The sequence below is a fragment of the Rosa chinensis genome, chromosome 3 (genome assembly GCF_002994745.2).
Source record: "Rosa chinensis cultivar Old Blush chromosome 3, RchiOBHm-V2, whole genome shotgun sequence".
NCBI classification, from domain to species: domain Eukaryota; kingdom Viridiplantae; phylum Streptophyta; class Magnoliopsida; order Rosales; family Rosaceae; genus Rosa; species Rosa chinensis.
This window is the reverse complement of record NC_037090.1, coordinates 22,847,910-22,869,811: the sequence shown is the minus strand read 5'-3', so window position 1 is coordinate 22,869,811 and position 21,902 is coordinate 22,847,910. Positions and strand designations below refer to the sequence as shown.

The 21,902-nt window shown below is 38.3% G+C and overlaps 2 protein-coding genes across 3 annotated transcripts; one reads left to right on the top strand and one right to left on the bottom strand.

Moving 5' to 3' along the window:
* Positions 1–1,185: 1,185 nt before the first annotated feature.
* LOC112194770 (chymomexicain) lies at positions 1,186–3,300 on the top strand. 2 transcript variants are annotated; one of them, XM_024334997.2, is made up of 2 exons: positions 1,186–1,699; positions 2,567–3,300. In XM_024334997.2, exons 1-2 carry the CDS (start codon positions 1,246–1,248, stop codon positions 3,037–3,039), a joined length of 927 nt encoding a protein of 308 aa, XP_024190765.1. In that variant the 5' UTR covers positions 1,186–1,245; the 3' UTR covers positions 3,040–3,300. The 2 variants fall into 2 exon arrangements, with proteins under 2 accessions (XP_024190765.1, XP_024190764.1); XM_024334996.2 differs by having other exon boundaries at positions 1,188–1,699; positions 2,447–3,300.
* A 2,530-nt stretch (positions 3,301–5,830) lies between these two features.
* On the bottom strand, positions 5,831–6,199 carry LOC112194307 (cysteine proteinase inhibitor 1). The gene has a single exon (XM_024334557.1). The coding sequence runs from the start codon at positions 6,197–6,199 to the stop codon at positions 5,831–5,833; it is 369 nt and encodes a 122-aa protein (XP_024190325.1).
* Positions 6,200–21,902: the final 15,703 nt, after the last annotated feature.

Genomic DNA, 21,902 nt, shown 5'->3' with positions numbered 1-21,902 from the left:
GTGCTTAATGTATTGATTCACTCGACTCGCAAATTCTATGCATCAATGTCGACCTTTAATTCATTTTCAAGCAATTCATTCAGGATTTTCAAGATGTACAGTGTGTGTAACAATGTTGGATGCATTGTGTTCGACTAAAATAATTAAGAAATAACAATTTGATGATCCCTCGTACATGTCAATTATTAGAATATGGTCATTTCGGTACACTACGTACATATAATTCTGCATTAAATTTAGGGAATTTCAATCTTGGAGTAGTCGAGTAGAGAGCCTCAAGGCGTAATTTGGGTTTAGGGATGAAAGACATGGTAGCCTTTGGTAAAAAAATAAAAATAAAACAATGGTAACCTTTGGAAATGCTATCGTGGCACAAAAGATAGTTTTTCAAATTTTTGGTTGAATTCCACTAATCTCTCTGCTCTATTACCTGCGTTAATGACCGTTGATTTCTTTAAACAATACCTCCTATTGTTTTTCACACTTTCCTTATTGGATCTGGATCTGGAATTGTGTTAATGGTCGTTGATTTCCTTATTGCTCTATTACTCGCGTTGAAAACTTCTTTTGGGTTGATTTTGGATTTGATAATGTACTCCTTTAATGAGTTAATGAAGTTCTTTTCAATAAAAAATGAAAACCCGGCCATGAAGCAAAATAGAAATCAAAGACATAAGAAACAGTTTTTCTCTTCTACGTCATTCATTTTCAGGAAACATATAAGGTCATCTTTTTCAAACCACACCCCAATTTGAGACCCCAAAAAACTAATAGTTGGAGTTAGTATAGCTAGCGTAGCGTGTCTTGAAACAATTTGTTAAGAAATAGATAGGCTTAATAAAGAGTTTTGTCATCTACATCTTTATTAGGAGATCAAAGACAGATTCAAAACTTATTTTGGGTTGATTTTAAATTGATGATGACAACCCATGAAGGAAAATAAAAAACCAAAGACGTAAGAAACAATTTTTCTCTTCTACGTCAATCATTTTTAGGAAACATAGGGTCATCTGTTTCAAACCATATCCCAATTTTAGACCCAAACTAATAGTTGGGGTTAGTATAGCCAGCGTATGTCAAGAAAAATACGTAACCTAACTGATAATCAGACACCCATGAAACAAAATATTTAAGAAAAAGTTCTTTTTTTACGTCATATCCTCATTGTCCTATAAATGGCCATCACTTTGTACATTTTGCGCGCATCAACTAAACTGACATACTCATCAGAAACCAGCTTAAGAGATGGCAGGTTATGTCGATAGCAGAAACCAGCTTGCCACAACAATCATTTTGATTCTCTTCTCATCGTCATTGGCCCATGCAAACGACGTCGACGTGGCCGAGATCTTCAACCAGTGGATCGTCCAACATCAGAGGGTGTACTCAACCGAGGTTCACAAACAAAACCGTTTTGAGATATTCAAAGCCAACTGGGAATACGTCGAGAACTTCAAGAAGATCGGCAACAAGACCTATACCTTAGGTCTGAATAAGTTCTCGGACTTAAGCCCGGAAGAATTCCTGAAAACTTATACCTGCGGCAGAGATCCCACTCCCACCAGTACCCACTCAAACTCGACCTCCACATATCCTCATGTCGGCATGGATTATCTTGACTATGAGGCATGCTATGAATCAAGGGACTGGACGGAAGATGGATATGTGAGCCCCCCTGGGGATCAGACTCCGTACTGTGGTAATTACCAAAACCCGAGCCAATAGCTAGTTTATTTAATATCTCATGCTGTTTCTTTCCCTCAAATTAACTAGGTTTTTGACTGGAAATTTTCAACTTTACTGGCTTTGAACTTTATATATCCTTCCTAATTTAGTCGTCAAGATTTCATCTAGACCATTATATTATCACTTGCAAGCAAACCATCATTTCATCATTGCATGGCATGAGTATTTGAAATGATAATACCACAGCCTCAAAATGGAATTTAAGCGGAGGAAGAGAAGTATGGGTAATAAGTTTTATCTACATATATAGAGGTTAATTTGGGGGGGGGGGGGGGGCAACTAATATAGGTAGTGTGGTTTTATTCATTTTCAGTCGTCAATGACAATTCATAAATCTCTTTCTTGCACTTAAGTTCCAAGCTAAACTCTCTCTTCACAACCCGATAAGGTGGTAAGGGATTCGATTACATTTAGGATCGAGCAAGTAAGAAGTCTTTGAACTCTTAGAATTTATGTTTTCGGATCAAAAATAGTGTGCACGACTCAAATGCACTTTGATATTGAATCCTTCTATATATGGCAATGAGCCCACAACGGTTAAGGTCCTATGGACTTTTTAATTGAAGAAAATCAAAGAAGTTAACAAATGGGGAAGAAATCTAGAATTTTTAATGCATTATGCTTCAGCCTAATTCTTAGGGTTTGTAAATTGACTTCTTACTTTTCTTTCCTTTAATTTTTCTCATGAATGCACACGAAGCTGCATGCTGGGCATTTACGACCGCAGCAGCAGTGGAAGGGATTGCATATATAAAGAGAAATAGCTCAGTTCAACTATCCGTGCAGCAAATCGTTGATTGTGATAAGTTGTCTAACCTAGGATGCAGTGGCGGTCTCGTAACGGATGCATTTGACTACGTAAAACGGAACGGAGGCCTCACCAGTGCCGACAATTACCCATATGATGCTAAGGATGGAATATGCAATCTCGATAAGGCAAAACAATTTAAAGCAAGTATTACTGGGTTTGCTCGCGTGCCGCCGAATGACGAGTATGAGATGATAATGGCAGTATGCCAGCAGCCGGTAGCGGTCGATATTAAGACGACAGATGATTTTCAGCTTTACACTGGTGGAGTATTCAGTAAAGACTGTGGAAATGGGTTGATAGACCACTCTATGACCATTGTTGGAATGGGGGAGACTGATGACGGCGTTAAGTACTGGAAACTGAAGAACTCGTGGGGTCAGGATTGGGGTGAAGGAGGGTACATGAGAATGATCAGAGGAACTAGCAAGCGAGAAGGTCATTGTTTCATCAATGCGAGAGCTTCTTATCCCATAATTGATTGACGATGAGAATATGGGACACACTTTCCAATAATTGGGAATTTCTTCCTTAATTTAGATCAATTAATACCCAATGGGAACTTTTCCTTTCCCTACTATTATATATGTATGAAAATAAGGGTAAACATTATAAATGGTGTCTGATATGATGTTTTACTCAATATCACTCTCGTAGTTTAAAAATGTTTAATGTCACAAGCTCACACTTGTAGTTCACAAAATTAATCAATATTAGTCTGCTAAGTTCTTTTCCTTGGCCACATACATGTTATGTGCACGGTTATATTGGTCTTTGCACTTAAATATTATTCATTTTATTTTGAGAGTTTCTATTGGGACCTCCAAATCTGCTCACTTGACCTCACCCTATTATGAATTATTAAATGACACATTTCTCCACACATGCTATGTGCAAGTATTTTATTTATTTATTTATTTCTGAAAATAAAAAAGAAAACTGTTATTGTAGAGAAAATATAATGGGAGAGAAAAGTGGGTTGTGGGCTATATTTTTAATTATTTTTTTAATAAAAATATATTTTCTAAATGTCATAACCGTCCTTATGATTTAATTAATTATCAAAGTTTATTAAATTTCTAGGGTCATTTATGTCAAAATTTTAGATTTTGGCTAACAAACCCTCTTCTCTTAATAATAGTATAGATATATAGTAGGTTATAAAATTACTATTAAGGACAATAATTATACCAAAAAAATATTATACTTGTTTTGTGCAGACTTTCTAATTTAATAATATTAGATTGTATTCCTTATTATTTTCCTTATCTATTTTCATTTTCCAATTTCACTACATACTCATTAAAGTATTCATATATATTTAATAAGAATTAAAAATATAATTAAGATCATGTGACATAAAAATGTATGATATAAATCTAAGTCAATCCATTATATTTATCATGTGGTACAAAAAATACAGAAAAAAATAAACATTAAAAAATGAATGATTTTTTTTTTTAGAATAAAAACAAATGATTTCTTCATATTATTTTTTTTTGCACAGCTAAAATAGAAAAAAAAAACAAAACAAAAAAACATAATAGTTCATGGCATTTTCTTATTGATTAGACATTTATTTTTGAAACTCAAGTTTGATTAAGAAATGTATATTTAATAATGTGCTAGGAGAAAACCTCTAGGGTTTGAGAGAACGCCGCCCTTATGGGTGGTCGTTTCTGCAACTTTCTCCATCTCCGATGGAGAACTATGTCGGCACATCCCTTGGTGCCGTATATCTCGAGTTCGGTGCAAAGCGCCTCCTCTTTTCTTCCAATTTGCTCCTCAAAAGCGTGGTCTATGATTCCTCTTGCGGTGGCGGATTGCGATGTTTTCCCTCTCTCTCAGATCTCCACAACTTGTGATTCAAGGCTGAGTTCGATCTGTGCAGGTGGTTGGCGACCTTCCGATGGGATATCGGAGGTTTTGGGTCGGATCCGAATCTGCTTCTTGGAATTTTAGACGTGACCTTTTGGAATGCTGTGGCAGGGGCTCGAGATGGGAAGGTTTTCGACCCAGATCGGAGTGCAGGTTGGAACGACCGCGGGTGTCGGACTTGTTTTCTGGTTTCTGGTTTCCAAATCGGACCAGGGGGAGTTCGCGACCAGAGATTTCATGCCAGAGTCCGACGGCGGTGCAGCAGTCCATGGTTGGTGGCGCTTGGAGTCGTGTGGTTGACACCGAGACGAGAGATTTCCGGCGTTGCAGATCTGGAAGGATTGCCGGATGTCGGGCTGAAGCCAGCTTGGGTGCCCAGATCAGATCCTTGGGTGCCCAGATCAAATTATGTTGGGCCTTGGCCTTTGTCAAGTTTGACCTGTCAGACTTGATCTTGGATTCAGGCCGGATTTGGGTCCGCATTTGGGACCCAAGTGGTAATCGAATCTGGATCTTGGATCCGAGACAGCTGCTCATTTTGATATGGTATTTGTTCTGGTTCTTGGGAGTTCGATTGCTAATTTACGAGTTTCTGACACCCTCGGTTACTTTCGAACTCTCGGTGAGCGAATCACCTCTCCCAGGTGTTCATATCACCGGTTACGGCTACGGTTACCGTTACTATTACATTTACACTGCTCTCGTGACATATGCAGTGCAGCGATGTCGTTCGGCATCAAGTCACATGGTTACCTTTCATTCTAGATGCGTCTGTGCATCTTGTTATCTTTTATTATTTTTCTACATTATAGGTGCGTCTGTGCATCTTGTTAAGTTTTTTATTCTTTCTTTCGATGTTTTTGCATCGCTCTATGTACTTCTCAGTTTCACTTAATATAGCTTGTCGTCTTTCCCTTAAAAAAAAAGAAATGTATATTTAGTTCCCTAAGATTTATAGAGTGATTAAATCATTGAAATGATTAAATTTTTTTTAATTTAAAGATAATAATTTGTTTGCAAATTTTATGAGTAAGGTTATTTGAGGAAGTTTAGTGAGGTTTAGTGAGTAAATTTAGCATTTGAAAATTTGATAAGAGGTATAAAAAGCATATAGGTCAAGTGAGTAAATTTGGAGGTTCCAATAGAAAAACTCTTTTATTTTTTCAATTGAAAGGAAGAATTCTAATAATAATTAAGAGAAGATTAAAAAAAAACTGGATATTGAATTTTGCAATAAAAATAAAAATAAAAATGAAGCACATATCTACCAAATGGATTATAGAATTACACGAAGTACGTAATTAAGAAATAGAGTTGTCGATCTATCAAATATTCAACTTTATTGGTATTATTCATCACAATCCCTTTATTATTACAACGAAAAATATCAGAATTATTCTAGAAATTGACATCCACCCTACCAGAAAGGATCTCACAACCCTTGAATTTCATCCCCTCGTCTAAGATACCACTGAAGACAGAACATTTATATATGACAGTACTAGAGGAATGGGGCGACGACTCATCCTTGACCTCAATGTCAAGAAGATAATTGAATCCTCGTACTACTTGACGCTCACCCTTGAGAACGCTCTGGAATACCAACTTCTTGCGGGATTGTTTGCTGATTTCAGAAACTGCAAACTCCGCGATCTCTTTCAGATAGGGTTTGTTGAGATCTCCGATGGGACCCCAGCCACCGGAGAGCCAGAGTTGGTCAGCAGCGATGAAATGGGAGAGGAGGAGGAGGAGAAGGCAGTGACGCATCTTTATGGTGACGTTGATTTTCTTCGTTCAAGTTAGGCTTTGGAATAGAGAAAGTGGTGGATGTAAGGAAAGAGATCGAGTTGGGGCTAGGTGGTCGGCTGGGGCTGATACGTATCGATATACTTTTTGTTCTGACGGTGCATATATACGTAACCTACCTTACTAAAGATGAGCTGTTTAGTTCGTAAAAAAAAAAAAAAGAAAAAAAAAAGGATTGGGCTTAGTTATAGCTCAATCACATAGAAGTCTAAGCCCAATTTGCACCAATATTAAGTTAATTGTATTCTTTCTTCGGCAAAGAAAGTTTAGAAAATTATATAGTACCATATGTAAACTCATTTTTAAAAATATTTATACAAATTGTCCAGACCCAAAAGACAAATTATGCAAGTCTGACTTCCAATTTTAATGAAAAATTACCAAAATACTCGAGTTTCATCACAAATTTAAGGGCATTGCCACCGACCCAATATCCACAACAAAACAGAAACCCCAAGTAACACTCCCCAATAATTCATCTTCCCCAAATCCACAGAGCGCAGGAAACGACGCCGTCTGAACCTTCCCTAGGGCTTTGAATTTCGTCGCCGTTGATTCAATTCTGGAGAATTTAATTTCTTTACATGGAGGTGGAGGTCCCCGTTCGAAATCCTCGGCTGCGGAGGAGAAGCTGAGGAGAGGGGATTCCGAGGAGGATCGGCTTTAGAGTTGGCATTCATACCCATTGGGTAATACCCGCTGGGTAATACCCACCTAGTAATAGTTTGTGGGTAATACCCATCAAATAATTTCCAGATATGGGTATTTACCCAACCAATTTCTAAACGGGTAAACCCATACCCACCCATTTACCTGTTTTCAATATGGATAGAGTTTTTTTTTTTTTTTTTTTTTAAATACTCACTATTTAAGTGCCCCACATTCCCCATCTGGGGATATTTTCAAATAGCCAATTGAGTATTTCAAATACTTGAGACAGTGTTTAAAAAAAAATTGTTGGTTTAGTCATGAGGAAGCAATACGTTTAAAACAAATAGTTATTTCCGTAAAACAATTTTCACAACTTGGCGATTAAATGTAAAATAATAAAATTCGGTTTGTAAATGAACCATCCTCACGGATCGCCTTTTGAATTGTTTTTTCACAATTACACGATCATCCCACGGTCGGATCCTTATGGATCACCCTTAAGATCATCTTTTCACAATTATACGATGATCCAAAGGTCGGATCCTCACAGATCGCCTTTTGAATCATCTTTTCACAATTATACGATGATACAATGGTCAGATCCTCACGGATCGCCTTTTGAATCATCTTTTCACAATTATATGATGATCCAACGGTCGGATTCTCACGGATCGCCTTTTCAATCGTCTTTTCACAATTATACGATGATCCAACAGTTAGATCTTCATCCGAGACCACACAAAGTCATCTGAACACCCCGTATAGGTTTTTTTTTTTTTTTTTTTTTTTAAGAATAAGAAAATTACAAAAATGCCTCATATGTTGGTTGAGAAATAATAGTTCTCAATTTAAAAAAAAAATTTGGGTGTGTGGTTTACAATTTTATATGGGTATTTGGGTAAAATTTGGGTAATCACAGGTATACCCATAACCCACCCATTTTTATACGGGTATTTTGTAATTACCCAAAGTCATACCCATACCTATAAACTATGGGTATTACCCGTTAACAAATACCAAAAAGGAAAAATTACCCGCAGGTACCAGTATTCGTGGGTTTTAATGCCATCCCTAATTTGCTTAGAGCTAGTTTGGGATTGCTATGACTTTTAGAAAAAAGTGCTGCTGCTATGTTGTGAGATTAATCAGCTGTGAATTAAAACAGTTTCGTGTTTGGTAAATAATATTTTTAAAAGTGTTGTCAGTACATAAAACAACTGCAGAGCGTGTTTTGATCCACAACAACTTCTAAAAGCAACCTCTAGGCTGCTTCTAAAATCTGCTGTCACTGACCTATAACTTTCAATTAAAGCTGCTTTTTATTTACTTACCAAACACACTAAAATCTAAAATTTTGAATAAAAGATGATTTTTTTTTAAAAGCGAAGCAATCCCAAACGGGACCTTTGGGTGAAGAGGAAGACTCTTCAGGCCGTGCTTGACCAGTGCCAGAGAGCTCTTGAATCACTAGGTACTACCACCTGCGATGGTGTCGATGACCTTGTTCGCTCTTTCTCTTTCAACACCCGCTTCTCTTCGCTATTATAATTTTGATTTCTCTCCCGAACTGTTTGATCGGAGATTTCCTCGGTGCATTTATTAATACTCAATGCCCAAATGATTTTATTGTACCTTTGTTTTCAATTTTTATATGAATGAGCCTATTTCTGATGATTAAGCTTCGATTCTGTAAGAATTTGGCTTTGATTTTGTTTACTATTGGACCTATTATAGTTTTATGGATTTTAGGTGATTGTGTGATCATGCCAAGTACACTTTCAACTCCTCGTTTATTCATTTATCCACTTGGATTGTTCTTCTGGTTCGCCTCACTTAACAATTGTGATTTCTAACAAAAAGATAAACAAAAGTTTACTGTATTTGTATTTTTTGTGATCAATTGTCGATTGTTGTGCATCTACTACTGTAAAACAGGATTGGCTTGTTATAGTTGGCTACTAGTTTGAGGTTCAAACCAAACCAATTTAAACCGTTATGTTATCCGGATTCATGCTTTTGTTAATAAATGAGAACAAAGTTATGCATTTTGAGAGAAGTAGGTAACTTTTTAAGTTCTAGTACCACATAACTACTTGAATATGACCCTCAAGTTTCTTGTAAATCGTCGTCAATTTCTTTGCAGTCTTATTTAACATCCCACTTTTGCTCTATTGCAAATGGTAGAAAGTTTCAGTCTTTCTAACCATGATAAAAGCTATTATTGACCTGCTACTATTCAAATTGAATGGATATGCTACTATATAGTTCATAGATTATGTCAATGATATACTCTACTACTGTTCAGTGATATGATCTGCTATTTGGTTCAATGATATGATCGATCAACTACTCTCAATGATATGATCAGCTACTTTTCAAATTGAATTAGTCTAATTGTTCCTGCTACTGCTACTGCTCATGCTCATGCTCCTGATACTGCTAGTGTTACTGCTACTGCAAATGAAGCTGTTACTGAATAAAGGACACGTTTAGCAATAAAGAAGAAAAAAAGTTTAGAGCTCTTTCTGAGATTCTCTCTCTTAGCAACCTATAAAAGGAAGAGTTTTTTATTATTTTTATTTTTTTATTTTTTTAGAAGTAACATAAAGGGATTATTCTTAGGGAAAAAAAAAGTAACATAAATTGATTATTCAAAAAAAAAAAAAGTAACATAAGGGGATTATTCTAAAAAAATAATAATAAAGGGATTAGAAGTCAAAAGAAATGGTAAGAAATAGTTAAGAGTAAAAAAGTAAATTAACTCATGACAAACCCTAAATGGTGCTGGGCTTCATTGAATTGTCCAAATATACGGTGGGTGAATTTCTTTGTTACTTCTGTGGATTAATTAATAATTAATCAAGCATATGAGAAAAACTTGAAATCTTTTTTGGCATGTCTAACTAAAACTTCAAAAGGGTTTTGTGAGACTAGAACTATAGAGTTTGGAGAATCATACAGAGGATTAAAAACATGCACAGATCCAGCAAAGCATATTCTGAGATGGTGTTCATACGAAATCGTTGCTGAGAAAACTTTGCAAACTCTTGATGGCATGGAAAACTCTCTGTCGAGTTAACGAAGTTCTTTTCAATAAAAAAAATGAAAACCCATGAAGCAAAATAGAAATCAAAGACACATATAAGAAACAATTTTTCTCTTCTAAGACTTCTATGTCAATCATTTTTAGGAAACATAAGGTCATCTTTTTCAAACCATACCCCAATTTGAGACCCAAAAACTAATAGTTGGGATTAGTATAGCAAGCGTAGCGTGTCTTGAAACAATTTGTCAAGAAATAGATAGGGTTTCTTTTTGTCACCCACATCTTTATTAGGAGATCAAAAACAGATTCAAAACTTATTTTGGGTTGATTTTGAATTTGATGATGACAAGCCATGAAGGAAAATAAAAACCAAAGATGTAAGAAACAATTTTTCTCTTCTACGGCAATCATTTTTAGGAAACATAGGGTCATCTGTTTCAAACCATATCCCAATTTGAGACCCAAACTAATAGTTGGGGTTAGTATAGCCAGCGTACCTTGAAACAATTTGTCAAGAAATACATATAGGTTTCCAGTTAAAGCCAATATCAAATTTGAAGAACTCTAGCAGAACCCTAGGGTTTTGAGCAGTGTGTGGCGGCAGTAGAGGAAAACTTCCGGTTGCCGTTGGTCGTTTAGACCGGCGAGGTGCCTCGTCGTGGCTGGGGAACTTTGGGCATCGTGCTTCAAAGGGATTGGTGGTGCCTGAAGATTGAATCGTCTCCGATTTGAGGGCAAACTAGATCGGCTTCGGCTGGGCAGTGTGGTGCGTCTAGGCTTCCGGTATCGAGGAAGCAGATTGTAGTGGGTCGGGGAGGCAGAGATTGCTTCTTCCTGGTGCTTGATCGATCGACGGCTTGCAGTAGCTTGAGGTCGGTTTCTCCCGATCTATAGGTGCGCGGTAGTGAGATCTGGTTGTTTAGAAACCTTTCCGGCCGGCCCTCAGTGCAGGCTCATCTCTCTTGATCCGGAGGATTGTTGACCGAGTAGCAGAAAGGCAACAGGTCCTGATGTTGTCGCACTGCTGGAATGGCCGGCCACCAGAGCTGTGGTTGAAGGCCTTGCCGCCGGGGAGTATGACGGCGGCGGAGGTGAAGGAGCAACATGAGGATTCTCTTCTGTTGGCTTGGGATTGGGCCTGGGTCTCTGGGCCTGGGCTCATTCTTGGGCTGATGGGCCTGTTTGATTTTCTTTCTACTAGATAAGACTGGACTTGGGCTTGGGCCTACGGGCTCGGGCTCAGGTCAAGGCAATTGGGGCCCTAATGTATTAGGGTTTGAGCCTGTGTGAGGTTGGATTAACTTCTATGAGTCTTCTATGACGTTTCTAGTATCTTGCTTGTACCATAATTGCGTGATTGGCAAGTGAGGGCTAGTTGAATGATTTCTTTCCGTAGGAGGCGAGGTTTTTTCATTCTTGTATAGGCTCGCTTAAATGTGAGCGACCCAGTGATCTTTAAAGGTTTGTTTTAGCTTAGGTAGGTTACTCCGGATTTTCTTGCCGGATTTCTTATGTAAGTTTTGGTAGACTTCAGCCTATTTGCTGTTGATCTAATGAATTCAACTTCCATTTCAAAAAAAAAAAAAAAATTTGTCAAGAAATACGTAACCTGACGTCCTAACAGATAGAGTATTAAGACTACACCCATGAAACAAAATATTTAAGAAAAAGTTCTTTTTTTTACTTCATATATATGTTCATTTTTTACGTCATATGCTCATTTTCCTATAAATGGCCATCACTTTGTACATTTTGCGCGCATCAACTAAATTGACATACTTATCAGAAACTAGCTTAAGAGATGGCAGGTTATGTCTATAGCAGAAACCAGCTTGCCACACACAATCATTATGATTCTCTTCTCATCGTCATTGGCCCATGCAAACAACATTGATGTTGCTGAGATCTTCAACCAGTGGATGTGGATCGTCAAACATCAAAGGGTGTACTCTTCCGAGGTTCACAAACAAAACCGTTTTGAGATATTCAAAGTCAACTGGGAGTATATCGAGAACTTCAAGAAGATCGGCAACAAGACCTATACCTTGGGTCTGAATAACTTCTCGGACTTAAGCCCGGAAGAATCCTGGAAACTTATAGTTGCGGCAAAGATCCCACTCCCACCAGTACCCACTCAAACTCGACCTCCACATATCCTCATGTTGGCATGGATTATCTTGACTATGCATGCATGAGGCATGCTATGAATCAAGGGACTGGACGGAAGATGGTTATGTGAGCCCCCCGGGAATCAAGCTCCGTACTGTGGTAATTACCAAAACCCGAGCCAATAGCTAGTTTATTTAATATCTCATGCTCTTATAGGGCATAGTTAGGATGAACGGTATATGTTATTGTATACAAAATAAATGTGTTAATGTTTGCTTCTATTTTGCACTTAGAACTGTTGTTTTATAGCCTCTATACTGAATTGCAATAGAATGACTCAAAGGATGGGTGAAGTAACTGCATATTGATAAATGAATATTAGGAGGGTCTGCTAATATGATGGATCTGATTATTGATAAGTCAATTTTTTTTTTTTTTAAATGAATCTTACTCAAGTCGTGATGAAGTTGTATGCAAGGGCTCAATTGTTATTGTAACCTACAAGAGCCCTAATTTCATCTGATAAACTTGTTTGAACTGATGGCTGATCTTTGCATGCTCTTGTCTGTTTTTTCCAGGTTGGGTGCATATAGCATCTTGTGATTCTGTGCATGCTTGAGAAGCTTAAGGGGTAAGGTACATGCGCAAGTCAAGCTTGGTGACTTTTGTTTTAGGATGTATGTACGAAGGTTGTAGTGATATTCTTGCGTTTTAGGAAAGAAGACGAGTGTTCAATGGCTGGAATTAAGATTATATATACCATAGATGGGCAGATGACTAATGGTCATTGTATTTTGTAAATTTGTAGTGATACCCTATCGCCTTAGCTTTACTCAAGCGGCAGTTGCCTGGAGTATTTTAAGACAGGATGCTCATTCCAAATCCAAGATTTCTCTCGTTTCTTATTCTATTTTATGTTGTTAGAAGAATGAGATTTTCTTTTCAAACTAATTACTGCTGCCTTTAGCTTACACAAGAAAAGATGATACTGAAAATTTCAACATCTCCATCCATAAATTCTCAAACATCTTTATCCATATGATACACTTTCAAATGTCATCAATCATTGCTAAATTGCCAAGTTTCCATGGAATGATGGAATGAAAGCACAGCCAACCAAATCACGATTCTTCAACAACACCATTTGAGTTCCTGTCATGAGTGTTCACAAAATGAGCTTTCAAAAGACTTGTGGAATAGATTCAATAGAGGCAGGGGATAAAGTACTTATCACTCAGGGGATTGTGAGTCGATTTGCATTGTAACTGATCCGTCATTGACCGAATTGACCTATAAACACAATTATTCGTTATCCCAGTTTCAGACGTTTCTAGTGAACTAAGAATTAAAAGGGGTTACATGATGATACCGAGAGTTTAGCAAACCCTTACCTTCATCATTGCTCCAAACACACCATCTACACAAGCAACACAGCCCACAAAAGCGATCAATTAATCATTTGTGGTAAGATTGGACTGGATATGCAACACACTATACCGAACTAAGAAATAGAGGTTAACTTCCAAGTTCTATCCAAGGTAAAGGAAGAAGATGGATCAATTCATGAAAGGAACTGATCATTTCCAATCTCCAATGACTAATTCATCTGCTCCCTTTATCAGACAAAGTTGTGCGAGTTAGACTCTCTATTTGATCATTCAAGACACCTCAAGTCTAATGAGTTACACATCAAATCGAAAACAAGAAATACACAAAGAAAACGTTGAAAAAGGAGCATAATTTAACCTTTTATTGCATCCGGCCGGCTAGTAGGATTTCCTAAAGCTCTCAACCAAAGAAGCGTAAAAGGGCTTGAATTGCTTTATCCGGCGCCATGGCCACTGTTACCCTTCAGGGTTCCATACAATGTAAATGACTCACAGTCAATCCACAAGTACACGAAAACCTTAAAGCCCAACCTCATAGTAAAACTTGTTTCACCCAACAAAAGAACAAAACTTTAAGCTTAACCACTTACCTAGTAACACTTGATAGTTCCTTCGCATGACAAAAAAGCAAACATAACCCAGTTAACAAATACCGTTATTACAGTTTCTAGAAATAAAAAAGCATTTCGAATAAATTTTAATGTTTTTTTTTTCCTAAGATTTTGTCTAAAAGGATAAAAACAAATTTTTATCTTTTTTTTTTTTTTTTGAATCGAAGGAGGTCAGCCATTTATTGAAAGTGAAATAGTACAACGATACGATGCCAAAAGACAACAAGAAATGAATAAAACAGCCCGAAAAGAAAAATACATATGAAATATAAAAACTTAATAACGCAAGGAGCAGCAACGTCGAGACGCAGCGCTGATTTTACACTACGGATTGCACCCGTGTAGTGAATTGAATAGTCGGTGGTTTGACTACCCATCGAACTCTAACGCACAAATTGACAAAAATCAACTTGGCGTCGGAATGAAGGCACTCTCCCACCTAAAGATCGAAATTGGCCAAGGGTGTCAGAACATGGCCATGTTGGCAGACGATATTTCACGAACAAATACCATAGAATTGGGTCCTGGATCCAATACCAATAAGGCACAAGAGCCTCAATCCATTCTAGCAAATCATAAAAAGCCCAACCAAGATTGTGGGCCGCAGGCCAAAACCAAACTCCACCCGGATCCCAGATCCGGCTCCATCTGCCAAGCCCACCCGGATCCCAGATCCCGATCCTGAAGCCAACGAGCTGGACATCAGCACCGACATATGCGTCCTGAGGACCTGCAATGGAGAATGCCAAACTGCAATAGCCATCGCTGACTAGATCGACACCGACGACCACTTCTGACGGCCTAGCAACATCATTAAAGCCACGACTTCGCATAGCTCATGCCGGCAACAAACCAGCAAAACGCAGAACCCCGATTCCAACTTTCCATCCTCTCAGAAGCGAGGCCCCTCCATCACTGCATCGCCAACCACCACCGCGATCCAACGATCCCATCCAATCCAAAAGAATCGTTTCCCCATCAAACTTCTTCTCTGGGAACTTCGAGACGCAACCAGCAAAAGAAAGACAGCAGGACTAGGCCTGCAATTTTGTCCTTGAAAATGGAGAAGGTGTGAGAGCCGCCACCACTAGATGCGTCAGAGCTTAAAGCCCTAGCAAAGCTAGGTCATTTTTATATTTGCTAAAATAAAAAATAAAAAATAAATTTTTTTTTAAAAAAAAATGCCAAACTTTAGCACAAACCATATATTGAGAATACGTTCAAAATTAAATTGAATAGATGTATCTAGGGAAAATTCACTTTGAAGCGACGATTCCCTAGATACACATGTCATAATTTACTTTTTTTTTCTTTGACAATCAAATCAATTTAATTTAAAAAATGGCTCTTGACCATTTACCTAATTTGGGCCCAATAAATGCTCACTTACTCCACTAAAAGATTTGTGTGCCCACCTACCCAATTTAAATGTGAAAATACAAGTTTGCCCTTTAAATAATTAAAAAGTCATTGAAGACCTCGCCGGACTCAGGTCATCGCTTGCCGGATTCAGGTGACCGGCCTCTGGAATCCTATCACCAATCGCCGGAGGTTTCCAAAGAGGTCGCCAGAGACTTTTATTACCCTTCAATAAATTTTTATAAAGTTTATTGAGGGCTAATAAAATGTTTATTGGGTATTATTAGGGGCAATAAAGTTTTTTGGTGGGCAATAAAAAGTTTATTGGGGGGCAATAAGATAGGACGCCAGACTCCAGTCACTTGTCCGGAGATTGCCTGAAGTTCGCAAAGAGGTAGCCAGAGACTTTTATTAACCCCCAATAAATTTTATTAACCCCCAATAAATTTTTATTGGGGGTTAATAAAAAGTTTATTAGGGGGCAATAAAGTTTATTGTGAGGCAATAAAAAGTTTATTGGGGGCAATAAAACAGGACACCAGTCGCCGGATTCCTGCGACCGGCAACCGGAGTCCCGTGAAGTCTCTCTCTCTCTAAGTGACAAACGAAGAGAGGGCAAAATTGTCCCAAAAATAAATAAAAATAAATAAAAACTAACTTAATTGGGTGTTAGGGCAAAAAATATGTAATTTGTTGGGTAAGTAGGCAATCTTATAAGATGTTTGGGTAAATGGGGTTAGTGTAACTCAAATTTGGGCAAATGGACATTTTTCCTTTAAAAATGACCTAAAGTTAGGGACTTATCAATAGGTAGTGTTGCTCCAATACCCAACCAAAGAGCTACTGCAGTACTAATAAAAAAAACGGTTGTCGCTACGGGATGACGAAATGAATTTTGGAATTTATTAACATTCTCCAAAAAAGGTACTGTTAATAATCCTGCAGGTACTGAAACCATCAAAAGAAAACCCAATAACTTATTTGGTACTGTAAGAAGTATTTGAAATACGGGAAAAAAAAATACCATTCAGGCAATATTTCCAAATGAGTTGCAAATGGATCTATGGGCTTACCAATCATTGATGGTTCTAAAACAGCTAAGCCTACGTTACATGAAATAGTACCTACAATTACTACTGAAAAAATATATAAAAGATCATTTGGCCATGCAGGTTCTCCATAAGGTCTCTCTCTTTCTTACAAAGTGAAGCAAGGTGAAATTACGTTTTGGTCCCATCCTCTTCTGCTACTCTCATTTGTGAACAGCCTCATATTCAAGACCTTTCGGCATCTGAAAATTTCAATTACAAAATCAAAACTATTGAATTTTGAAAATTGAAAGTGCTATATACTAGTTACTACCCTGTGTTTTGGGTCCAAAATTAGTTCATTATCTAGACTTCCAATTTCATCAAAAACACTCATGCACTATTATTTTTTGTCCAATAGGTCATTCTGTCCATCGTTCGTTAAATGGAGCTGTTAAATTGCTGACATGCCATGCCAACCCAACTCTTATGGGCCCAACATAAAAATAATTTACAAAATTGTCCTTTCCTCTCTTCTAAGAGCATCTCCAACGGCTGGAGTCATAAGCCATTTTGGCTTTGGCTTTTATGGGGAGCGTCTCCAACCATTGTGCATGTGGAGCCATTTTGGCTATTGAGCCATAAGCTGAGTCAAAATGACTCAACTTTGAAGAACGAAAGCCAAAGCTGGGAGGGAAGAGAAGAGGCGGGCCCCGCCTGCATGTGCAGCTGAAGAATGCAACGCGCCAGAGGGAGAAGACAGAACCCACTCCCGCATGACGACAAAATAACGGCTCAGCAGTGGCTGACGCGCGAGACACGCGCTGGAGAAGTAGCTGACACATGGGGCCCAGCAGCGCAGAACGGGCAACAAGCTCTCCAACGGTAAGAAATCTAACGGCCCAGATTCAACTTCAGTAATTCTATTTAAAATGAAAGGCCCAGATTAAATCTTTCTAAACATAAAAAGTTAATATATATATATATATATATATATACTGAATATCTAATCTGACGGTTCAAAAAATTGTATGGATTAAAATCAACGGTTAATAATAAAGTAAATGTGTTTTAAACTAAAAAAAAATTGAAAAAATAAAAGAAAATTTTCTAAAAAATCAGAAAAATGTTTTTTGCCCGTTGGAACAGTAACTTTAACAAATTCTATAAATACCAACCCTCTTCTTCATAATTTTTCACACCAAAACATCTCCAATCTCCTCCAAACTTCATTCTTTTTCACCATTGTTCTTCATCTAGCTAGCTTTCAATTTATTTAGAAGATGCCTAACCCAAGACAAGAGTGGTGGAAGGACGCCGAAGATATAGCCTTGTGCATAGCTGTAGTTACCGTTGGTGAAGACAGCTCTAAGGGTACTAGTCAAGAGAAAAAAAAATTGTGGGAGCGTATACATGAAGTATACTAGACTTGCAAGCCTGCCGGAGGCGTGGTTAGATTGGGAGGAGGGTGTGACGGTCGTTGGAAAAAGATTAGACCAGCATGCGCTCGATGGCGTCAAGCTCTTAACAAAGCGGCACTTCTTCGAGGAAGTGGTGATAATGCCACCGACGAGGTAACCCTCCTTATTCTTGACGTTTTATTCTTATTTTTAAAATTAGTTTTACGGTTATTTTCGCATGTTATGTATATTGACTTTCGTATAAATATATATAGTACATGATTAATATCTTCTTATTTATAGGTATTACAAGCTAAGTCAATCTATCGTACCTTAGCTAAAGGAGAGGAGTTTGCGTTTGAGCATTGTTGGCCAATATTAAAGGATACAAAAAAGTTTAGCAATCCTTCGGGCATGAATGTCGGTAGCTCAAGTTTTCCTACCTCTATCAACTTAGAGGATGACGACACTCTCGCGAGTGACTCCTCAAGCTCTTCAAATGTGCATGCACGCCCCCCAGGTCAAAAAGCTCAAAAGGCTGCTAAGAAAAAATCCAGGCAAGACGAAACAAGTGAACTCTTATTGCAAATGCAAAGGATTGCAGACCAAGGAGAGCGCGATCTCGAATACAGGCTGCGACTCAGGGAGGAGACTAAATTAGCTGGGCAGCACGCGGATGATGCTCGCACAATGAAAGTGGATCCGTCAATTTTCACACCAAAAAAAAGGAGCTATTGGGAGAGGAAGCTAGCAAGCACAGATTATTGAGAGGGAGGAACAAAGCTCTAGTGCTGGTGCATTTCGTCAACCCTCCTTTTCTCTAGAAGAAAATACACCACATAGTGAGGATGACTCTAACTTGGACCTCTACGTGCCAGTTCAAGAGACTCAATGGATGGGGAGAAATTAGAAATATTTTATTGGTTGTACTTTTTCACTTATGTTTTTCAATTACGAAATAAAATTGTTACTATATTTTATAGTTAACAAATAAAAACAAAAACTTGTTTTTATCTCACTTTTATTCATAACAATAAAACACACTACATTACAAAAGCATAAACACACTAACAATAAAATAAAACCACACAACATTACAAAGCATAAACACACAAACAATCAAACCACACAATGGCCACATTGCCAATTATTGAAAGCGTGAAAATACAATCTCTTCATCTGCGGTTCCGCTCTGCTTGCAGCTTCATGTTCTAGAGGTGATTAACCAAATCTCCTTGAAAGACTCTATGCACAATTGGGCATCTAACCCCCTAGTAACGGGTCATGAACTCCTCAAGTTCAGGACGGTTGCGCTCAACCTCATGATCATCCTCATACCTCTCATATATTTGTGCTTTCCTTGGTCTGGTGGGGATATCATCGGGGTCAAAAGGCGACTCTTCATCTTCTTTACGCTCACCATCGACAATCATGTTGTGCAAAATAATGCAGGTTATCATGATGTATGACAGATCCTCCCTATCCCATCCACGGGCGAGTCCTCTTACTATTGCAAAACGAGCTTGGAGAATGCCAAAAGCCATCTCCACGTCTTTTCTGTATGACTCCTGCATCTTTGTAAAATGAGCTTGCTCTGGAGTAATTGGATTTCTAATTGCTTTCACAAAAGATCCCCATTTAGGGTAGATCCCATCGACTAGGTAGTAGCATTGGCCATATTCTCTATCACCTACATAGTACGAAACTCGAGGAGCCTCACCTGTGCATATTTCGTTGAATAATGGAGACATTCCAAGTACATTAATATCATTAAGGGAACTGGAAGTCCGAAATAGGCGTGCCAAATCCAAGCATCGTATGATGCGACCGCCTCCAGAATGATTGTGGGTTTTCCCTTATAACCCGTGAAGTGCCCTTGCCATGAGGTTGGGCAGTTTTTTGACTGCTAGTGCATACAATCGAGACTTCTCGCCATTCCGGGGAACCCCCTTTTGTCGGCAACATTGAGCAACCGCTGCAAATCTGCCGGAATTGGTCGACGAAGGTAATGTTTGTGGTACACATTCCAGATTGCTCTAGTAAAGTGCGACAAGATCTCCAAAGCTGTAGATTCAGCTACGTCTAGAAACTAATCACACAGGTCAGCCGGAAGCCCGCAAGCAAGCATACTCATAGCACAAGTCAGCTTTTGTTCGGTAGACAAACCAACTCTGCCAGAGGCATCATCAGTTTGCACGAAGTACGGATCGTGGTTGGCGACATCATGCATCATTTGGTCAAACACATGAGGTCGCATTCTGTACCTTCTGCGAAATATATCGCCCTGGAACCTGCACGGCTAAGTGAAGTATGGAGCTTTCAATCGTTGATCCATAGCTTCTCGATCTCTTGCGATGTACTGGCGCCCGGGCTGTGAACCACCCCACTGTGATTCTTCCTCTTGGATCCTCAAGATATGAGAGGAAGCTGCCTGCATCACCAAGGCTCTTTGACGATTTCTTGTAATGGCATCTTCTTCCTCTTGCATCAGCAATTTCCGGAACCTATTCATTGCAACAAGGAACCAAAAATATAAAATGAAAAGGGAGTTCAGAATTTCTAAGCTTCTGATATGAGGAGAGATGTGTTTGTGAATTGGTGAGCTATGATGGAGTGAATGACTCCGTATTTATGGAGGGTTGGAAAAGGATATCTGAAGATAGGATATGACACGTGGCAGATAAAAATCAAAAACGTAATCTAACCAGCCTTTCAACGACTGACACGTGGCACTAGAATCGGTAATAAAGTTGAGATAGAAAATCTTATCTTATCACGTGATAAATAAAATCTCAACCGAGATAGAGATAAGATATCGGATCCGAATAGCATTGACACGAGGCACGAATATATAGATTCCCAAAAATAAATAAATAATTTTTTTAATCAATTAATGACGATATATTATATAACATAATTATGTATGATATATAAATTCATATTGTAGTTAATTAATTCTCTAAAATGATTAATTTATTAAATGACTTTGGCTTTTGACTAAACATGATTGGAGATGGAAAAATTGAATGAATAGTGATGACACTAGGGAAATCAAATTTTGCATATGGCTTTGGCTTATGACTAAATGGTTGGAGATGCTCTAACCTAGATTTCAATCTGATTCTCTATTAAATGACCTTTCTCCCTAAACATAGTTGCATAGAAAAACACGAACTCCAATTGTTGAAACTTACCAGGCCCAGATTTATTTCTGGACAAAATGGGTAGATGAGATCGACTTCATTAGTTCAACCCGATTAGGCAGAGCCGGTACCAAAAATGGCTCCTAATCGGGAAATAGCGTGAGGATAGAGAGAGTTGAAGGAAGATGGCAACTCTACAACTCCTCATTACAGATTCTCCAAACCAATGATTCTTCTCAAACCCTCTCTAACCTCAAAATTTCAAAACTGGGTAAAACTGGGATAGAACAAATTACAAACATAGATTACCAAATAGAGGTTGATACAATTTTGAGAAGAAAGTGACCTACTGCAGTGAGTATCTGGGCTGGGAATGTGAACGAGATCGAAGGAGAGAGAAGGTAGGTGATCGCAGAATTTCCAGGCCTCGACCCAACTCGTTGAGCTCCATATAACAAGTCTAAGTCGTCTTCTACAATTGGGTTTTCCTGAAACACAACTTTGGTTATAGGAATTCAAAACAATCGGGTTTGAGTTTTGCTTCGATAAAGCGTAGATAGATTGATTACCTGAAGAGGAGGAGGAAAAAAGGAAGTGCCGCCCTCTCTGAGTGGGAGAAAGTCTCCTTTCCTATCGACCCAGGCGTCGTCCTTCTTGACATGCTTTAGTCCCCAATTATCCTAAACATGGTATCTAAACTTCACCATCTCTCTTCATTAAACTCTTTGCATTGTGGTTTCTAGATTAATCTGAGGATTATGAGTGTTCGTTGGGGTCAGGATTTCTACTGGGGACGAGGCAAACACTTCTGGAGACGAAAGATGGTCGACAAACCTCTTCTAAGTTCTTGCTAGGGTTAATTTCGGTATTTTCCCTTTTATATGGGCCCCACAGGCTCCATTTGATGGAAGATAGACGTATTGGATGAA

What these genes read in the sequence shown, in the direction of transcription:
- LOC112194770 (XM_024334996.2), top strand. Translation starts at nt 1,246, where the DNA reads ATGGCAGGTTATGTCGATAGCAGAAACCAGCTTGCCACAACAATCATT. An exon ending in GGATCAGACTCCGTACTGTG is followed by an intron (nt 1,700 to 2,446) that starts GTAATTACCAAA and finishes ATGCACACGAAG; the next exon opens with CTGCATGCTGGGCATTTACG.
- LOC112194307 (XM_024334557.1), bottom strand. Translation starts at nt 6,199, where the DNA reads ATGCGTCACTGCCTTCTCCTCCTCCTCCTCTCCCATTTCATCGCTGCT.